Here is a 21,672-nt window from a genome sequence, read left to right as displayed (position 1 = left end):
AATCTTAAATATTTTAGCTGTTGACTGAAAACATTTAATACCCAGTGCATTTAATGGGACGAGTAAATGGTAATTTTTGGTCAACTATAATTAGTTTTATGTCAAACAAGTACTGTAGCAGCCTGTTCCTGTTTCTTTTCCTGGATGAAATATGTGAAAAAATTTAATAGTTTTTAAGTTTGTTACTATGTTTTTGGAAACCCTGACTATAAGTTTTTGTTTGTTTGGTTTTGGTTGGTTGTGGGGCTTGAACTCTGGGTCTGGGTACTGTCCCTGAGCTCTTCAACTCAAGGCTAGCACTCTACCACTTGGAAGTCTACCATATTATATATTTTTATAAATATGAATTAAGACAATATGACTTACATAGTTTGGCTTTTAATAACACAAAAATACTTATTTCTTTATCTAGGTTTTTCAAGTAAGAAAAGTAACAGGAGCAAATACTGGAAAAATATTTGCCATGAAGGTGCTTAAAAAGGTGATTCTTCCCTTCTTAATTTCTGTAAAAATTTAGCATAAAATTCTAAAAAAATGTGTTTCTGGGGGCTATGATTGTAACTCACTAGGAGAGTGCATGCTTAGCATACCAGAGCTCTGGGATTCAATCTCCAGCACCATAAAAGATAAAAAAAGGACTAGCAGTATAGAACAAGTAGTAGAGTGCCTGCATCCTGATTATAAATTCCAGTACTACCACAAAAAAAAGACAAAATAATATTTCTAACAGTTATATTCTTAGAATGTGAAATATATTGTATTTTTATTCCTGCTTTATTCTGCATTGTGAGCATAGAAAGCAGAGTATTTTAATTGTCCTCTAATTCTTTTAGTTGTCCAGTTTCCATATTTTTATGTACTAAACATACACAATTACTGCTCAATTCAGCAGTTTTAGAATGATATGTTGGGTTCCTATTACGAAAATTAAGGGTCTTAATCTTTTACTCCTCTCTTCTTTTTCTCTTTTCTCTCATTTTGGTTTGTTTTCATTGGATCTATGGTCTTATACCTTCCAACAACTCTAAAACACCTGTCAGTCTCATGTTCTTTAGTCAGACTTATTAGATTATCTGTCAGTTTCATTTATTTTGCTAGAAGTCTCTCTTTAGGAACGTTTTGCTCCCCCATTCTTATCTGAGTTTACAGCTCTCTAGGAATGGAGGTCATTTAAGACTTTCCCTTCACCATAGTTCCTGAAATCTTGGCTCCTTCAGTACTGGATCTTATTTTTTAGATATCATACTTATCTCTTTCTTATGCCCTATTTCCTTGATATGGTAATGATCTGCTTGTAGCTCCTGAGAAAGGGTGCATGAAAATTAAAAAATCTCATATATATGTATCTATACACACGTATGTATGCATGCATATATATACACACACATGCACATGTGTTGCATATTTGAACATTTATTACACTTTTATACTTGACTGTGTGCATGCATGTGTGGATGTTAAGAGTGATGGAACTGGGATTGACCCCAAAGCTCTGTACATACATGCTAGGCAAGTACTATACTACTGGGCAGTATCCTAAGCCCCCTTTCAGGGTTTTAATTATAATTCTTTGATGTTTTCTTTTGTATATGAAATGTGTCTTCTGAGTTCCTGTTCTCTTTTCTTTTTTTTTTTTTTTTTTGTTGGTTGTGGGGCTAGAACTCAGGGCCTGGTTGCTGTCCCTTAGCTGCTTTTGCTCAAGGCTAGCACTCTTATCGCTTTGACCAAAGCACCACTTCCGGTTTTCTGGTGGCCAATTGGAGATAAAGAATCTCATGGACTCTCCTGCCTGGGCTGGCTTTGAACCGTGATCCTCAGATCTCAGGCTCCTGAGTAGCTAGGATCTCAGCCTCCTGAGTAGCTAGGATTACAGGCATGACCCACCAGTGGCCACATTATTTTATATTACTACCTTTAGGGTGGCTTGTTTTGGCCTCTTGAACTTTCCATCTTCCTGCCTCAGCATCTTGAGTACTAGAATTAAAGGCATTCCCCACTGTGTCTTAGCTTCCTTCTTTTTTTCCTCCTTGGATGGAGAGCATGCTTTTTTAGCAGTCTTGCTATATAGCAAAGTAAATAGGAAATATAAAAAAGAAATTTACAATCCTTGTCCTCCCCAGTGTTGGGATAATAGCTTGCACCCAGGCTTCTTCGAAGTCTGTGTGTAAGGGCTGGGGATATGGCCTAGGGGTAGAGTGCTTGCCTTGCATACATGAAGCCCTGGGTTCGATTCTACAGCACCACATATACAGAAAACGGCCAGAAGTGGTGCTGTGGCTCAAATGGCAGAGTGTTAGCCTTGAGCAAAAAGAAGCCAGGACAGTACTCAGGCCCTGAGTCCAAGCCCCAGGACTGGCAAAAAAAAAAAAAAAGAGTAGCCTACACACAGACTTTTTTTTTTTTTTTTTTGCCAGTCCTGGGGCTTGGACTCAGGGCCTAAGCACTGTCCCTAGCTTCTTTTTGCTCAAGGCTAACACTCTGCCATTTGAGCCACAGCACCACTTCTGGCCGTTTTCTGTATATGTGGTGCTGAGGAATCGAACCTAGGGCTTCATGTATTCGAGGCAAGTAGTCTTGCCACTAGGCCATATTCCCAGCCCCTAGGCTACTCTTGAGATCAGTCAAATGCTAGCCAGCAGTTGTCCAAGAGCCTACACATAATAGTAGTTATAGTCATTCCCAAGGTGCATCATTTGGTGTTGAGAATGAGTCTCCATTTCTTTGTCTGAAAAAAGCATTCTGGAGCTGAATGAAAGAGTGAAGATGGAAATTGCACCTGTAAACTTTTCACTGAAGCCAAGGTTTAAATTTTTTTTTTTTCTGCCAGTCCTTGGGCTTGAACTTAGGGCTTGAGCACTGTCCCTGGCTTTTTTTTTTTTTTTTTTCCTTAAGGCTAGCACTCTACCAGTTGAGCCACAGCGTCACTTCTGGCTTTTTCTGTATATGTGGTACTGAGGAATCAAACTCAGGGCTTCATGCATATAAGGCAAGCACTCTACCACTAGGCCATATTTCCAGCCCTCAAGGTTTAATTTTAATGCTTCACTATGTATTTGAGCCTTTACTCATTTTTTCTGGAGAGAGAACATCTCTCCAAGAGGTGGTTCTATGGACTAGTGTGGGGATGGAAATGTTTTTGGTTTATCTACTCCATATACAGATTTTTAGCTGTCTACATTTGACCTTCTGTGGTCTGATACCTACTCTATCTTCTTTTTACTTTTGTTTCTGATTTTTTAACTTTCAAAGGGTCTATATATATATATAATCAACTTTCTGGTTTGTCCTTTCCAAGCCCTTATATGTGATCTGACTCCACTCCTCTTAAGTCATGGGTCATTGCTTTATTTGTCTCCACTCTGTCTTTATCTTTTGAGGTATGGTCTCATATGTCTCTTAGTTTTATAAAGATGGATTTTGTTCAGTTTCTTTTTGTTTTGTTTGGGATTGATTTCTGAAAACAGTCTGCAGTCTTTTTTAAAAATTATTGTGGAATTTTATTATTAAGTAGTTATACAAAGGGCTTACAGTTCTGTAAAGTTATAAGTACAATGTTTCTTGGTCAGTGTCACCCCTTCCTTTGTTCTTTCCTAGTTTCTCCCTTCCATCCCTACTCTCAAGTTCCATAGTTCTTCTTTTTGCCAGTCCTGGAGTTTGAACTCAGGGCCAGGGCACTGTCCGTTAGCTTTTGCGCAAGATTAGCACTCTACCACTTTGAGCCACAGTGCCACTTTCACCTTTTTCTGTGTATGTGCTACTGAGGAATTGAACCCAGGGCTTCATGCATACTAGGCAAGCACTCTACTAAGCTACATTCCTAGCCCCCATAGATCATTTTTTTTATGTAATGTACATTGAGTATAATGAGTGCATTGGCTCACACTTGCTTCCTCCATTCTGTGCCCTCCAACCCCTCCTTGCCCACTCTCAACAAGACATTTCTACTTCCTAGTATTCATTTTGAGAAATAGTACATTAGTTTTTCAAAGAAGTTATGCCTTTGGATTTTTTCCCTAATACTTCATCCTTTAGTCAGTTTGTTTTTGTGTGAACTCATTGAGGCCTGTATATGTTATCGTGCATACTAGTATTTTAGATCTACTGCTAGTGGCTCATGCCTATATTCCTAGCTACTCAGGAAACTGAATTCTGAGGATCCCAGTTCAAAGCTAGCCTAGGCAGAAAAGTCTGAGACTCTTATCCCCACTTAACTCTCAGAAAGCCAGAAGTAGAGTGCCTAGGCCCTGAGTTCAAGCCCCAGGACTGGCACAAAACATAAATAAAGGAAGAGGTGACATTGACCAAAAAGCACTATACTCATAACCTAGGAAATTGTAACTCTTTATACAACTATTTGATAATAATAAATAAATATTTTTTTAAATTGAGGAGCATATACTATGACCCTATCTTTGCTCTGGTGATAGACTTAAGGAAACCAACTAGATATTTTCAGTATTTTCTACTTCAGTGAGATAGTATTCTTGTCTGTTATCTTGTTTTCAGCTAGTAGAATTGAGTTTTTTAAATGGCCTTTGAAATCTGTAAAGCATGTTAAATATAGAATTAAAGACCATATAATAGTGTATATACCAGAAATGTTTTTTAAAAGTACTATTCAAGATTCTTAAGTAATCCATTCCCTCGGATGTGTTATCTATTTTTATCTGATACCAAGGTTGCCTTACATTAATCAATTAAACCTTTAGTGAAATATGTTCCTGGTACAAATAGCTTTAGTAAAAAAGTTGATGTTGGTTTTTTGTCCACTGATAGTGGCATAGTATATATTAGGAAATCTTAATTACTGCTAAGTGTCAGGCCTCCTACTTGAGCCAAAGTATCTAAGACTTAAACTGCTTGCCTTTTCTTTGGCTTGGTTATTATTCCTTCTTAGTCTTGGGATTTTTGCCCTAAGCTTGGCTAGAGGATCAGATACCCTATTCTTCCTTGCTATCCTTAAACAAGCTCACAGCAAAAGTAATGAAAGCAGTCTGGCACCAGTGGCTCATGCCTGTAAATCCTAAGTACTTACAAGGCAGAGATCTGATGTTTGAAGCTAGTCCAAGCAAAAAAATTTATGTGACTCTTATGTCTAATTAGCTAGCCAAAACCCACAAGTGGAAGCATAGCTCAAGTGGCAGAGCACCAGCTTTGAGCAGAAAAAAAGTTAAGAAGAGCACTCTGCCCTAAGTTCAAGCCCCAGTACTGGCACCAAAAAGACAAGGGGAAAAAAAGTGAAGTGCATTTTAATTTCTGAATCCCTAGATGAGATGTAAGTATGCTTCTGTTTTAATTATGCTCAAGATGGAAAGTACTACCCTCCTTGATCTAAGTATTTGGGAAGAATGAATACACTTATTTCCAGACTTAAAGATTAAGTTGGAGAAGCTGATGTCCCATTTTCTTAAGTGAGTTGTTCACATCTGCCTAGACATAACCAGATTATATGCTTCTCGTGGGAATAGTCCCATTTGGGTATTTATTCATGGTACAATATTGAAGAAAACACTGCGAACAACCATCTCCTTATTCTACATTTTTGCAACAAAAATGTACTCTAGAAGCAAATGCTTTCATTCTTGGTATTCATTCACCTACATTATACCTTTTAAAACCTTTGGCCAAAAGTTCATGGTTAACAGGATTGGCTGTGTTCTTTTTGGCCCGTCCTGGGGCTTGGGACTCAGGGCCTAAGCACTGTCCTTTGCTTCTCTTTGCTCAAACCTAGCACTCCACCTCTTGAGCCACAGCACCATTTTTGGCTTTTTTTGTGTCTGTGGTGCTGAGGAATCGAACCCAGGGCTTCATGCATGCCAGGCATGCACTCTACTTACTGCTAAGCATTCCCAGCCCCTGGCTGTGTTTCTTCTATTCCATCTTTCATTGAAACATTTGTTTATATGGCAGATGTGATGCTAGATGCTAAGGTTTGTGATAAGAGAAATGTAGTCTTTACTCTATCATTCAAGGGAAATATGCCCTTTGTGAAACCCTTTTCTTCTTTGAGAAATAAGCCTATAGTCTTCGTGTTCCCACTTCCCATGTTTGTCTACCCCAATTTCTTTTTTTTTTGGCCAGTCCTGGGGCTTGGACTCAGGGCCTGAGTACTGTCCCTGGCTTCTTTTTGCTCAAGGCTAGCACTCTGCCACTTGAGCCACAGCGCCACTTCTGGCCATTTTCTGTATATGTGGTGCTGGGGAATCGAACCCAGGGCCTCATGTATATGAGGCAGGCACTCTTGCCACTAGGCCATATCCCCAGCCCCCTACCCCAATTTCTTTCTTTTTTTCTTCAAATTTATGAAGACTTGAATACCTAATTCAGTCTTTTCCCTCTATATCCAAGACTTATCTTCCAAGGTATCTTCACTGTCTTTGTGTCACAGACATCATCAATACCTTGTTAATTCTTTGATGATGCCAGCTCCATCTGCCTTTACTTCCATGCCAAATTCTTCACCTCTTAATTTTTTTTGGAATCCAACCTAATCAGTATGATCTGCCATATCATTCATTTGCTAGACCCTTTGACCATACATTAAAGCAAGTCAATTTAAACCAGCTTAGTTGTCAGTACTCCTTTATTCCTGTATCTCAACTACTGAGCAATGCAGAAACCACACAAACCTGTAGAGTACTGTTGGGAAAATTCATAATCTGCAACTCCAGATGATGATCCTAACTCTTTTTGAACCCTGTACTCCCCAACTATAGTTTGAAATCTCCTAGATATATCTTTCCATTCACTACAGCTATTCAGAAATTTTAATATTTGGTCTCTTTCAGCTTCAGTCAACTGCAGTTCTTCCTGTGATTTCTTTCAATTTCCCATTCTGGCCCTTTACCTCAATGTCATTAATTTGCATTTTTGCTTGTCTGATCTCTCCAGTCTTACTTTCTGAAATGAATCCTTCTCCATTTATTGGATCTCATTCCTTTCTACCTTTAGAAATTTAGCTCTCTTTTCCATCCTTGGTCCTGATTTTGTTTGTGAGGGGGCTCATTATATAGTCCAGGCTGGCCTCAAACTTGTGATCCACTTGTCTTGGCATCTGTTTGCTGGTATTATAGGCACGACCAACACACATGGCTTTCCCCTAGTCTTTTTTGTTTTTTGGCCAGTCCTGGGCCTTGGACTCAGGGCCTGAGCACTGTCCCTGGCTTCCTTTTGCTCAAGGCTAGCACTCTGCCACTTGAGCCACAGCGCCACTTCTGGCCATTTTCTGTACGTGTGGTGCTGGGGAATCGAACCCAGGGCCTCACGTATACGAGGCAAGCTCTCTTGCCACTAGGCCATATCCCCAGCCCCTTGTGTTTTTTTTTTTTAAAGGAAGGGTCTCACTAGCTTTGGGCTGCTTTGGAGTTCTGGCTTCTCTTGCCTCATCTTCCTGGGTACTGGGATTATAGGCATGTACCAGTAGCACCTTTCGCTGACTTCTGTTTTTATTTAAATATATTCATGTTTCTAGCATATCTAGCGAAACAAAACCTGCTTTTGCTCAAAGGCTGCTTCATACATAAACTTGAGTAGAGTGCACATTATCATCTCTTCTTTTTCAAGTTTTATACTTTTTTTTCCACACACTGTATTTTGACTTGTGATTCTATTTTTTTCAACATATTTCTTGCCCCTAGGTATTAACGATTTCCCCATTGCTGAATCCAGTGATTTGTACTTAATCTTTTATTTATATTTTTGTTGTATCAAGACATTTTGGGATGCTGTTGCTTTGACTGCTATGATTCTTTTTTTTTTTTTTCCATTTATTGTTAAAGTGAAGTACAGAGGGGTTACAGTTTCATACGTAAGGCAGTGCTTACATTTCTTATCCAACTTGTTACTTCCTCTGACTGCTATGATTCTACTTTACTACTTTTTCATCTGGTCTCTGAATACCTGGCTTCTCAGACTCCCTCCAAAATTACTTATTTAAAAAATTTCAAACCTGGGCTGGGGATATAGCCTAGTGGCAAGAGTGCCTGCCTCGGATATACGAGGCCCTAGGTTCGATTCCCCAGCACCACATATACAGAAAACGGCCAGAAGCGGCGCTGTGGCTCAAGTGGCAGAGTGCTAGCCTTGAGCGGGAAGAAGCCAGGGACAGTGCTCAGGCCCTGAGTCCAAGGCCCAGGACTGGCCAAAAAAAAAAAATAAAATTTCAAACCTGTGCTGGTGGCTTATACCTATAATCCTAGCTATTCAGGAGGCTAATATCTGAGGATCATAGTTCAAAGCCAGCCTGGTCAGGAAAAGTCTGTGAGACTCTTATCTCCAATTAACCACATAGACACCTACCTCCCCACCCCACCCTGGACACAGAGTCAGAAATGGAGCTGTGGCTTAAGTGATACAGTCTTGAACTAAAGAGCTTAAGGACTATACCCATGCCCCAAGTTCAAGCCCCAGGACCAGCACACACACACAAAAAGAAAATCAAGCACTGGTGGCCACACCTGTAATCCTAGCCACTTAGGAAGCTGGGATCTAAGGATCATGCTTTAAAGCCAGCCTGGACAGGAAAGTGTATCAGACTCTTATCTCCAATTAACCACCAGAAAACCAGAAGTGCTGTGGCTCAAAGCGATAGAGCATTAGCCTTGAACAAAAGAGCTCAGGAACTGTGCACAGACCCTGTGTTGTTGGCCCTGACCAACAACAACAAAAAAAGAATTTCAAAAGTTTCATATGTTTCAGAGTTGTAATAGTGTGCTCACCAATTGTTACCATTTCATCATGTTTTATCTGTCCCTCCCTCCCACTGCATCTCCCATATGGGTGTATGTACGTATGTGTGTATCTATTCTATTTGCACTAATGTTTAATAAAATATTTAATTTTACTTAGTTTTTTTGGTGTAATACTGGGACTTGAACTCAAGGCTGTGATCATGCTCATGATTGGCATTTTCATTCATGACTCTTGTACCATGTGAGCCATACCTCCAGTCCAGAATTTTTACTGGTTAATAGGCAAAAGAGTTTCAAGGACTCTTCTGTCTGCTGTCTTCAAACCAAAATCCCCTAGGACTCCTGAGTAAGATTACAGGTCAGACACTTGCCCAATTTTACTTAACTTCTGTTGTATGATTTGAGCATTATTTGCAAATATCATATAGTACCTTTACTCCTAAATTCTTCAGTAAATATCTGCTAGATAAAAGCATTTTATACTATTAGCATTGACACAAATTACTATTTTAATACATAGTCTATATTTAATATACATAGTCTATGTCCAATTTTTCTCAAAATGATTTATAGCTTTTTTGTATTTTTGTTTTGTTTTGTTGGTACTGGGGTTTAAACTCAGGATCTTGTGCTTGTACTTTTTTTTTTCCTTTATGACATTGACTATAACATTTTTGGAAGAGTACAAGCCAGTTTTTTTTTTTTTTTTGTTTTGCCAGTCCTGGGGCTTGGACTCAGGGCCTGAGCACTGTCCCTGGTTTCTTTTTGCTCAAGGCTAGCACTCTGCCACTTGAGCCACAGCGCCACTTCTGGCCATTTTCTGTACACGTGGTGCTGGGGAATTGAACCCAGGGCCTCATGTATACAAGACAAGCACTCTTGCCACTAGGCCATATCCCCAGCCCCAAGCCAGTTATTTTGTAGAGTCTTAATTTGCACTTTTAAATTTTTCTCATGAATTTTTTTTGTCGGTCTCTAGGCCTCTTTGTGGGTCTTTGTGGGTCTCTGTTGAACTCTGGGCCTGGGCACTGTCACTGAGCTCTTTAGCTCAAGGTTAGTGCTTTACCACTTGGGCCACAGTGCCACTTCCAGTTTTCTGATGGTTAATTGGAGATAAGAGTCTCACAGACTCTCCTATCTGGGCTGGCTTTGAACTGTGATCCTCCCATCTCAGCATCCTGAGTAGCTAGGATTACAGTGTAAGCTACCCACACCCTGCTTAAGAACTCTTGTGGGTTTTTTGTTTGTTTGTTTGTTTTTGCCAGTCCTTGGGCTTGGACTCAGGGCCTGAGCACTGTCCTGGCTTCTTTTTGCTCAAGGCTAGCACTCTGCCACTTGAGCCACAGTGCCACTTCTGGCTTTTTCTACATATGTGGTGCTGAGGAATTAAATCCAGGGCTTCATGTATACGAGGCAAGCTACAACTAAGCCAAATTCCCAATCCAAGAACTCTTTTTATAATTATCTTTAGGTAGTTGTACAAGAGTTGCCATTTAACAGAGCAGTTTATGAATATAATATACTTTGATTGGTGTCACCTATCCACTCTTGTAAATTTTAGAATATACACTGATTCTTTCTCCCTCTGTTCTACACTCATTTACCTTTTGCCCGTTGGCCCCAACCCACCTCTTTCAAATATCTGCTTCCTGGTGTTTTAGTTTACTGTTTGCTGAACTTTGATTTTTGCTTTCTAAGGAATAATTAAAAAAAAAAAATCAAACCCCATAGCCAAGTGCTTTGTCACATGCTTAGGACTTCAGCAATCAGGAGGTAGATACAGGAGACTAAAAAATGCAGACCACCCCAAGCTGCATAGTAAGTTCCAGCATAGCAAGACCTTCTCTCAAAAGAAAAAAGAAAAAAACATCAAGGCCACGTGTCCCAGTAGCTGGGACTTTAGAACTCCCGCTATTGGAGAGGATAAGGCAGGAGGGTCATTTGATTTGAGTTCAGTAACTCAAAACCATAAGGTTTCTGTCAGTTTGTTATCATATTGTCTTAAATTTTGGTAGTGCAATTATCAGAGGCATACACCCCCCCCTTTTGTTTTTTTAAGATACCTCACTATATTCTCCAGGCTGACCTCAATCCTTGACCCTTTTGCATTAGTTTTCCAGGTACTGGGCTTACAGGCATGTGCTACCTCCTCACTCAGCTTATATATGTATTCTTATTTCTCCATACTTACATAAAGGATAGCATGCTACATATATGCACTATAGGTGTGACTGTACTTTATTTACTTTTTTTGCATATTGCTTTCATAGAGGTGTTCATTGTTCTTTTTATGCTTTATTTTCCTATACACTATTTTCTTTTTGACCAGTCCTGGGCCTTTAACTCAGGACCTGAGCACTGCCCCTGACTTCTTTTTGCTCAAGACTAGCTAGCACTCTACCATTTGAGCCACAGTGCCACTTCTGGCCAGTTTTTTGTTGTTGTTTTGTTTTGTTTTTTTGCCAGTCCTGGGCCTTTAACTCAGGAGCTGAGCACTGTCCCTGGCTTCTTTTTGCTCAAGGCTGGCTCTCTGTCACTTGAGCCACAGTGCCACTTCTGGCCGTTTTCTATATATGTGGTGCTGAGGAATTGAACCCAGGGCTTCATGTATATGAGGCAAGCACTCTTGCCACTAGGCCATATTCCCAGCCCCCACACTATTTTCTGTCAGTCTTCTGACAACATTTTATGGGCATTTCATTTTTTTCCCCCAGCACTTCATTCTGTACATAATGTTGTGACTAGTAACCTTGTCTATTTGTTTTTCGTATTACTAGAGGTATACTACAGGGTAACTTTCTAGAATGTAGACTTAGCATGTCCGACACAGTATGTCATTTTCCCAAAATCATTTTTGCCCCACTTTCATTCTGTTATTGAATGACACCATTGTGGGTCCAGCAGAAACAGGGTATTACCATTCCTTTTTTTTTTTTTTTTTTTTGGCCAGTCCTGGGGCTTGGACTCAGGGCCTGAGCACTGTCCCTGGCTTCTTTTTGCTCAAGGCTAGCACTCTGCCACTTGAGCCACAGCACCACTTCTGGCCATTTTCTGTATATGTGGTGCTGGGGAATTGAACCCAGGGCCTCATGTATACGAGGCAAGCACTCTTGCCACTAGGCCATATCCCCATCCCATCCCATTTCTTATCTTTAGTCTTTCATTTTTATACTTCTGCTTTAATTTCTCATTTGCAAATGCTCCTACTTGCTTTTTTCCTATGCTAGCTTTCTAGGTCTCCTCAAATTCTACAATGCTACTAGCACTGTTTTGCTCAAAGCCAAAGGTTATTTGTTATTCTCATATGAAGATTTCTTCTTTGCCTCTAAATTTCCAGTAACTTTGCCTAGATGTTCAACCCCTCCATTTCTTGGCCTCTGCCTATTTCTCCAGCTTTTAACCACTTGTTACCATACTAAACTACTTGTAGATTGCCTGGACATGTCCTGTTCAGCACCTCTTCATTGGACTGTCTATTACCCTCTGCATTATATCTTTTCAAGGTACAGCTCAGGTACCTCCAGGAAAACTTCTTGCCAGGTTGGATGAAGTTCACTCAAAGTGAGCTGAGCTTATTTCCATTGATTCATCTTTTCCCCTTATACTCTAGGCCTGGCAGACAGGTGTTCCTCCTGTTGTTAGTTCTGCTTTCCTGGCACAGAGCCTGGAAATCCTTAACAGTTAGTAAATATATGAACAAACCTGATTTGCTTAGAGATTTCTTAGAAAGTATGTCTTTACATTTTTGTTTATATGCTTACCACCAAACAATCAAATACTTTAGATAAGAAGCAAATACTTTCTACTTCCCATCTCAGTTTCTAATGGGTGCTATTCAGTATTGGCCAGAAAACCACAAAATAGATTTTCCAGTTACTACAGAATAAAAATGTTCACTGTTTTGTTCTTATAGATCATCTCTTTTCCTTTAGGCAATGATAGTAAGAAATGCTAAAGATACAGCTCATACAAAAGCAGAACGGAATATTCTGGAGGAAGTAAAGCATCCCTTCATTGTGGATTTAATTTATGCCTTTCAGACCGGTGGAAAACTCTACCTCATCCTTGAGTATCTCAGTGGTCAGTACAGAGTTTGTGTAATTATTTTACATTTGCTCCAGAAACTGGGTCTAAACATTATTTTCCAATGGAAAAATGCTTTTTCCCATTGTGATCAAATGATTCTTAACACTGATGAGCACAGTGAAGTAAGGAATTCAGATGTGAATGTTTGTAAATAGGAAGGAAACTATTGTTTTCTTATCTATAAAATGTTATCTTAGTCCCTTTGTGATAAATCGTTTAGCAAAATAAAGGTAACTAGTTGTGCTAGAGTAAGATAGTATAATTCAAATAAATCATTAAAACATTTCTAAACTGAAGTGAGAAAACTTATTGAAAGTATTAAGGTACTGAATAGTTTTGAACTTACATTCTTCTACAAAGAAATTGTTTTCTTTTCTCAGTCATGGGGCTTGAACTTGGGGTCTGGGCACTGTCCCTGAACTCTTTTGCTCAAGGCTAGTGCTCTACTACTTGGAGCCACAGTGCCACTTCTGGCTTTCTGGTGGTTAATTGAAATAGGAGTCTCGGGGACTTCCCAATTATTGGGGCTAGCTTTGAACTGCAGTCCTCAGATCTTAGCCTCCTCAGTTAGCTAGGATTACAAGGTACCACCTCCCCACGACAAAGGTCTTTTTAATGTAGCTAAATGATAGAGTTTGCAGGAATTTTCTACATTTTATCACCTGCTGGAAACCTATTGCTTCCCATTTCTAAATCACAAGTATATATTTTAACAATTACCCTTTGGATTTTTTTTCCCCCTGTACTGGTTCTGGGGCTTGAACTCTGGGCCTGGGCACTGACCCCGAGCTTTTGTGTGGAAGCTAGTGCTCTACCACTTAGCTACAGCACCACTTCTAGCTTTTTGGGTAGCTTTAGTGGAGATAAGACTCTCACAGATTTTTCTGCCTGGGCTGGCTTTGAACCACGCTCCTCAGATCTTTGCCTCCTCAGTGGCTGGGATTATAATAGAATGAGCCACTGGCACCAAGCTCACCCTTGGGACCTATAAGCAACAGATTTCAAAATAGCTCATGAAAACTGTAGAATTTTGCAGTTTTTTGTGACTACAGTTGGTAACTTTATTTTGACATAGTTTTAGACTTAAAAAATTTCAACAACTGCACAAAGCTGAGTATGGTGACCTATAATCCCAACACTTGGTAGATAACAGGCAGGAAACCAGCCTCACTACATGGTGAGACCCTACCTCTAACAAACAAAAAGCATAGTACAGAGAATTCCCATATACTGCTCACTGAGATTCTCCAAAGGTTACTCTTTTAAAACTCTTGTTTTATCATCCTCTTTTTTTATACCTATGTATATATTATATGCATACACACTCAGATGATTTTTTAAACTGTTTTAAGAGTAATATAGACATTTGCTTTTAAAACCTCAGTGCTGGCTTTCTAAAATCAAGGACAGTGTTTTAGATAACTATACTAAAATTATCAAAAAATAAGTAGCCAGATGCTGGTGGCTTATGCTTATAAACCCAGTTGCTCAGGAGTCTGAGGTCTGAGAGTCAGTTCTAAGCCAGTCGGGGCAGACAACTCTTAGACTCAGACTTTAAGAGTGGTAGAGTATTAGATATGGCCACAAAAGCCAAGCATGGACACAGGCCCTGAGTTCTGGCACACACACATTAAAAAGAACTTCCTTAGTTTTCTTTAATGTGGATCAGTTTCTCTGTCTTTGTCTCTGTGTGCTGGTGGCTCACACCTGTAATTTAGCTGCTGCAGGTTGGCTGAGATCTAAAGATAACAATTTGAAGCCAATCAGAAAGTCTGAGATCTAAAGATAACAAGTTGAGGCCAATCAGAGGGTAAGATCTAAAGATAACAATTTGAAGCCAATCAGAGATAAGAGTCATTGAGACTCTTTAAGTAACCATCAAAAAGCTGGTTGTAGAGCTGTGGCTGTACTGGTAGAGTGCTAGCTTTGGACAAAAAAGCTCAGATACAGTGCTGAGCACCTGTGTTCAAGTTCCAGAACTGGCACCAAAAATTAAAACAAAAAAGGAATACTAGCCAGTTATTTTGTGGAATGTATCAACTTGGGCTTATCTGATGTCTCTAGGATTAGATTCAAGTTCACTGAGGATCAGAGAAATGATATTGTACCTTTTTCAGTGTTCAGAGCAGGAGGTGCATGGTATTTATATTTTTTTGTTCCATTATTGGTGATGTTCAGGTCATATGTATTAGATGTTATCTGCTAGTTTCTTCCCTTTGTAATTTAATAAAGTATCTTTTAAGGAGATACTTTGAAATTCTTTAAATATATCATCTCATCAGCTTTCATATTCAGTTTTGGCATCCATTGATTCTTGCCTGTAATGATTAACTATGATGTTTGGCAAATGATTTTTCTTATTCCATCATGCCTTCTTCATTTATTACTTGGCATTCTAGTGGGTTAAAGAGCTTTCCTTTCTGCCCCATTTAAAAATTGCATTTATTCATTTATCTACTTCATCATGAACTGCTGGATTCTAAGATGACTAAGTGAAATATAACCCTTTACTATTTACCTTCATCCTCAAATTGTGTGCCATGCTCATCACAGAGCCACATCCATTTAAGGATTCTGAAAATATGAAATACTAGCATTCACTAAAATTAGGGTAGTTTAATTTTATAGTAACAGTTTTCAACTTAAGAGTAAAACATTAAAGAGGCTAAAATCAAGATACTTTTTCAGACTAAAGGTTTGAAATTTATATGTATTTTCAAGTTTGTAGAAGCAAAATCTAGAATTCCAAGCCAGTCCTAGCTTTTAAATTTTATATGTACCAGGTGAATAAGAATACTGCTAAAAGTGTAACTTTGCAGATTTTGTTTTAAAACATAATTTTGGGGATTTTTTTAAAGGAACTAGTAGTGTCTTTTCTTATAGTTAAAGGCAAGTACAAACTCACTAGAAGTAAGTTGGAAATAAAAATTATTATTTCTAATGACTGTTCCTTTTCTCTACAGGAGGAGAACTATTTATGCAGTTGGAAAGAGAGGGAATATTTATGGAAGACACAGCCTGGTAAGTAAAATTTTTATGGTTTTATGGATTCAGGTAATGATTCATATAATTAAAAGCAAAGTCCCATTCTCACTATGAGCAGCTATATGATTCAATAAATTGATGGGGAGCCAGTCAGTAACTCAGAACTTCAAGGAGGAGAAATAGCTTTGGGGCTGGACAGCTGTAGGAGGTCATATCATTTCATTGCCCCAGACTTGATCCTAACAACACTTTGCTCTTTGGGATTATGTTCCCTTTGAATTGGTAAACCGCCTGCCTCGGCTCTGGTGAAATGTAGTTTCCAGGTGAAGCTTTGTATGTGGAGCAGTAGAAAGATATCAGAAATAATTTCTTTTTTTTAATTTTTTAAGACTATCTAGTTTTAGGGAGTTGATATGCTTGGGAACATAGTCTGTGGTTGACTATATATAGCTAGGATGGAATCTACCCTCCTATTTGTAATGGGGCAACTGCTTCAAATTAAAAATGTGCACATCCTTTTATAAAGTGATAATATTGGGTAATGATAAATTAGTTAATCCTACACATTAATTGAATAGAAAACAACACTTAATGTTTTTCCTATCTTAATTACCAAACTGCATTCATTGTTTAATTTCAGGCCTTTTCTAACACAGAAGCTGCTTTAAGAGCCTTAGGGATGAAGTGCCCTTTTTTGGAGGAGGCTCTCTGAGCCATGTTGGAGGCTGTGTTTGTGGTCCTGCTGGCTGTGAAAACTGCCTCAGTCCTCTAGGACACACCCTCTCCATCCTGGAGTAATCTGCAGGATTGCAACATTGTTATGCAGCCAGTATTGCAGTGCCTTGTGCTTTTCGAATCCAGACAGGGTTGACTCAGCCCTTTATTCTTTTGAGGTAGATAAATTTGAGTGTCACACAGTCTGTAGTTTGTGGGCTGGCTGGCAAGAGGGAGGGCAGATACTGTGGGTATAGCTGTCTATTGACAGCTGTATTAAGTAAGGGATGAATGGAATTCTAAGAGTCAGATTTTAAGGTAACTTTTAAAATCGAGACTTGATCTTTGAGAATAACAAAATTCCCATTTGTTATGAGATTTTAAAGTTGGGGGTGGGTGGGAGGAATTTACTTTGATTTGAATGACTGTTGGCCTAATTTCTACACAGACAGAACAGAACATGGTCAATGATAATATATTCTAGACACATGTGCAATTTTGAATAGTATATTCTAATGGCAAAGTAAAACATCTTATAGTTTTGCAAAAGCAAGTGAAACAAATTTCGCTATGCCTTTTGGTAGCATCTAGTACCATCTCTTTTCCCCATACATTCCCCACCCTCCCCACTAATTTGGTCTTTGGTGCATGTCTGTTTCTTTCAAGGAACTTTGCTCCATACATAATCTGCTTTGGGTAGATTACTTTTCTTAATTTTATAAATCATTTTTGTTTCCAGCTTTTACTTGGCAGAAATCTCCATGGCTTTGGGGCATTTACATCAAAAGGGGATCATCTACAGAGACCTGAAGCCGGAGAACATCATGCTTAATCACCAAGGTGGAGATATGTCATAAGCAATTCTGTAGTAAATAATCATCTTAAAATCCTTCCACACAGGTCATGGCCATTTTCAAGGCTTCATATTTCCCTCTCTTATTACCATACATTTTGTCCTTCAGAACTTACACATCTTAATACTTGCTGATGTTATATAGGCATTTGATAGTATTACTTACAACTGAAGAAATTAAACAGACTTGGAGAGAGTAGCCACTCTTAGGCCTTTCTTTCTTTCCTTCCTTTCTGTCTTTTTTTTTTTTTTTTTTTTGGTGGTACTGTGATTTGAACTCAAGGATCTCAAAATTGACTTAGGTTCTTAGGTTGTTCAGCTAGCATTCCACTACTTGAATCATGCCTCCAGCCTGGCTGGCTTTAACTGATTATTTTGTACTTGGAGTGTGGAGTGTGGCATGTAGAACTGTATTCCTCTTGATCTCAGCCTAATGAATAGTTAAGATTACAGATGTTAGCCATGCACACCCAGCTTTTTTTTTTGTTTGTTTTTAGTTCTTAAGCTAGTTCAGATGCTGGTCCAAACATCAATTTTGGTTTATTCATTAATTGAAAAGTATGTTGAGCTGGAGGCCAGTAGCTGGCATCCTAGCTACTCAGGAGGCTGAGATCTGAAGATTATATTCCAAAGCCAACCTGGGTAGGAAAGTCAGTGAGTCTCTTGTTTCCAGTTGGCAAGCAAAGAGCTGGAAGTGGAGCTGTGGCTAAGTTGTAGAGTACCTCAAGCAGAAAAAGCTAACTAGCAACACCAAGGCCCTGAGTTCAAGCCTTTAGTCCTGGCACAAAACCAAAAATGAGTACTTTCGTACTGGGGATTAACTACTTGAGCCACACCTTAGCCCTGAAAAGTATATCTTAACAGTATTAATTGAGTGGGAGTTATTCTGTTTTGTTTTGTTTAGAGTCTTACTTTGCATCCCAAGCTGGTCTAGAACTCACTTTGAAGCCTAGGGTGGCCTTGAACTAAGAATCCTCCTGCCTCAGCCTCCCAAGTGGTAAGATTCAGATGTTTACCACCACACCCAGCTTATAAGTTGAGTTTTAATGATAAAAATACATAAATAGACAAATAATACTTTTTTTTGCTTTAAAAAAGTTTTTTATTGTCAAGGTGATGTACAGAGGGGTTATAGTTACATATGTAAGGTAGTGAGTACATTTCTTGTCAAACTTGTTACCTCCTCCCTCATTTTTCTCCTACCTTCCTACCTCCCCAACTCCCCTCCTCCCCCCCGTACTTCTTATAATAAACTTTACTAATGCTGGAAAAAGGAAAAGATTGAAACTTATCTATTTGGTATAACCTTGGAAATAAAATGTTTTGTAGACATAGTTTCTTTTATTCAGAGAAACCAATATCGTGTGAAGCTTATAAATTTAGCAAAAAGTGAGCCTGATTACAGCTACAGGTCTGTGGACCTCATGATTTATACAACAGTTATCTGAGCTAGGTGGACATGCATTTCACTCAGACCCCTGAGGAGCAACCAGTCCACCAGAGTATCTACAAGTATATTGATCTTTAGATATTAATAAAATAAATTCCTAAAGCAGTTAACTATTTCAGACTCAGGCAGTAAGTGATAACTAGATAATTAGGACCCATATAAATGTTTCAAATGGCTTTAATTTTTTTAAAGGAAAGATAATATTAACAAAGAATATCATAAGAAGGATTAAGTGTCTCTCTTTCTCTACACCTCACTCTCATACCTGGATACTCTTTCTGAATTTTAAGGCAAAAGGTAGAATAGGAGAGGGATGGAACAGTAAATTTCCTTGATCTATTAAGCTTGAATGTATCATATAGCTTTATGAAAATAAAGGTTATGGCCTACTGTGGTTGTATTCTAAATTCTAGCACTCAGGAGGCAGAGGCAAAAGGATCTCAAGTTTGAGGCTGTCTGGGATAGCTACCATCTCAAAAAAAAAAAAGAAAAAGTCATACTTCATTATCAAAATGTAGTATATATTTATATTCAAATCAGAGGGCATTGCCTTTTCTCTTCTCTGAAATAACTAAAAATAGTAGGGCCCCTGGTGTGGTGCTGCTTGTTAATCAAATGACAATTCAGAAAATCTTAACTTAAACTGAAGTTACCTTTCAGAAAATGGAACTCCACCCTCTGGAGTAGAGATAATTATCCCATACCCGTTTCAGCTATTTCACCTAAATGGTAGCGTTTAGCAATAAGCAATTTTCTTCCCATCAAGAGGATGAGTAATTTATTGTAGTTACTTTCTTATATCACTGTAAGAACTCTCAAGTCATAGTTTACTGTGATAAAAGCTATATATTTGAAGTTGTATCACAACTTTTGTTTAAAAATAGAATATATGCCAGGTGCCAATGGCTTGTATCTGTAATCCTAGCTACTCAGGAAGCTGGGATCTGAGGATCACTGTTTGAACCCAACTCAAGCAGGAACGTGTGTGAGACTTTTATCTCCAATTAACCACCCAAAACCAAGAAGTGGAGCTGCGGCTCAAATGGTAGAGCACCAGCCTTGAGTGAAAAAGTGCCCAGACCCTGAGTTCAAGCCCCAGGACTGACACACATACAAAATAAGTAGTAGAATACATAATATATATTAGATCTGTATTACTTATGCCAGACTTAAAAAAGCAACTTTCACAAGACATTTCAATCACAGAATGAAAGAAGATTCTGCATTTATGTAAAGCCAGAGTCTTAGACCCGCAATGTAATTTTGTTTCTATTTAAGACTTAGTAGATAGGTTATATCACTGGCAAAAGGTGACTCTTTGAGCCTTAACAAGTTAGCCTCCCATCCTTAAATATGTATTCTAGTTAATTCGAGGTATCTTCAAGAAAAGCTGAAGGTAGGAACATGTAAATGAGCAAAAGTTGTTGTCATATATGTTCAAACACTATACATACTTAAATTCTCAACGTAATCATTCTGTAATCTTTCATTACAGGTCATGTGAAACTAACAGACTTTGGACTATGCAAAGAATCTATTCATGATGGAACAGTCACACACACATTTTGTGGAACAATAGAATACATGTGAGCTGCATGTTAAAAGAAATATACCTGGTTTGGGGGATAATATCTTTTACCTGGTTTAAGTAATAGTGTCAGTTTTCTGTAGTATTGACTTTCTGTATTGTTTTTAGATACCTTTTTGTTTTTTTTTCTTGTGCTGGTCCTGGGGCTTGAATTTATATTGTTTTTAATATTCTAATTCAGATTACATGCAAGTGGGTACATTTTGAGGCATATTTTTCTCATTGTAGGGCCCCAGAAATCTTGATGAGAAGTGGCCACAATCGTGCTGTGGATTGGTGGAGTTTGGGAGCATTAATGTATGACATGCTGACTGGAGCAGTAGGTGCACTATTAAAAGCTGCATGTATTCTATACTAATACAGCAAGAGATCTTTCCTGTACTTTTTGAAAATGTTGCCAAAACAGTTACAATCAAAGCCATGAAGACTTATCAGCAGTTTATTATTTATGTTGTCTTATGAGTATGTGGGATTTCATACTTTGTGATTGAACCCAGGGTCTCACACAAATGCTAGGCAACCTCTCTGCCACTTGAATACACCCCCAAGCCCTTTGGCTTTGTACTTTATCTCCCCCCTCCGTGTTTTTTTTGTTGTTTTTTTTTTTGCCAGTCCTGGGGCTTGAGCTCAGGGCCTGAGCACTGTCCCTGGCTTCTTTGTGCTCAAGGCCAACACTCTACCACTTGAGCCACAGCGCCACCTCCAGCTTTTTCTATATATGTGGCACTGAGGAATCTAACCCAGGGTTTCATGTATACGAGGCGAGCACTTTACCACTAGGCCATACTCCCTTTTTTTGATAGTCCTAAAATTTGAAATAAGGACCTTAGCCTTGCTAGAGAAAATAGTTTTTCTTTTCCCTGAGCTCATACCTAGACCATGATCCTGTACACTTTTCACCATAATTGGAGAGATAGATGCTTACTACCAAACTCAGCTTTTTTCTTTTTCTTTTTTTTTTTTTTTTTTTGCTAGTCCTGGAGCTTGAACTTGGGGCCTGAGCACTGTCCCTGGCTTCTTTTTGATCATGGCTAGCACTCTGCCACTTGAGCCACAGCGCCACTTCCGGTCTTTTCTATACATATTTGGTGCTGAGGAATTGAACCTAGGGCTTCATGTATGGGAGGCAAGCACTCTTGCCACTAGGCCATATTCCCAGCCCCATCAAAATCAGCTTTTTTGACATAGACTCTTACAAACGTTTATGTGTAGGCTGGTCTGAAGGTTGGTCTGGGACCTCGATCTTTCCAGTCTCAGCCTCCTGTGTTTTTGGTGTTAGTGAGAAAGGATCTTATGAAGTTTTTGC

The 21,672-nt window shown here is 38.9% G+C and overlaps 1 protein-coding gene across 3 annotated transcripts in view; it reads left to right on the top strand.

Moving 5' to 3' along the window:
- Rps6kb1 (ribosomal protein S6 kinase B1) overlaps positions 1-21,672 on the top strand; it is a 49,874-nt gene that overhangs the window by 13,980 nt on the left and 14,222 nt on the right. For all 3 annotated transcript variants that reach the window (XM_048367361.1, XM_048367362.1, XM_048367363.1), the window contains exons 4-9: positions 413-481; positions 12,623-12,770; positions 15,740-15,797; positions 17,215-17,315; positions 20,274-20,364; positions 20,595-20,685. In XM_048367361.1, coding sequence (XP_048223318.1) covers positions 413-481; positions 12,623-12,770; positions 15,740-15,797; positions 17,215-17,315; positions 20,274-20,364; positions 20,595-20,685 — 558 coding nt within the window. The remainder of the gene's footprint in view (positions 1-412; positions 482-12,622; positions 12,771-15,739; positions 15,798-17,214; positions 17,316-20,273; positions 20,365-20,594; positions 20,686-21,672) is intronic.

The sequence above is a fragment of the Perognathus longimembris genome, chromosome 17 (assembly GCF_023159225.1).
Source record: "Perognathus longimembris pacificus isolate PPM17 chromosome 17, ASM2315922v1, whole genome shotgun sequence".
NCBI classification, from domain to species: Eukaryota; Metazoa; Chordata; class Mammalia; order Rodentia; family Heteromyidae; genus Perognathus; species Perognathus longimembris.
The sequence above is the reverse complement of the archived record's forward strand: the minus strand, read 5'-3'. Positions and strand labels throughout refer to the sequence as shown.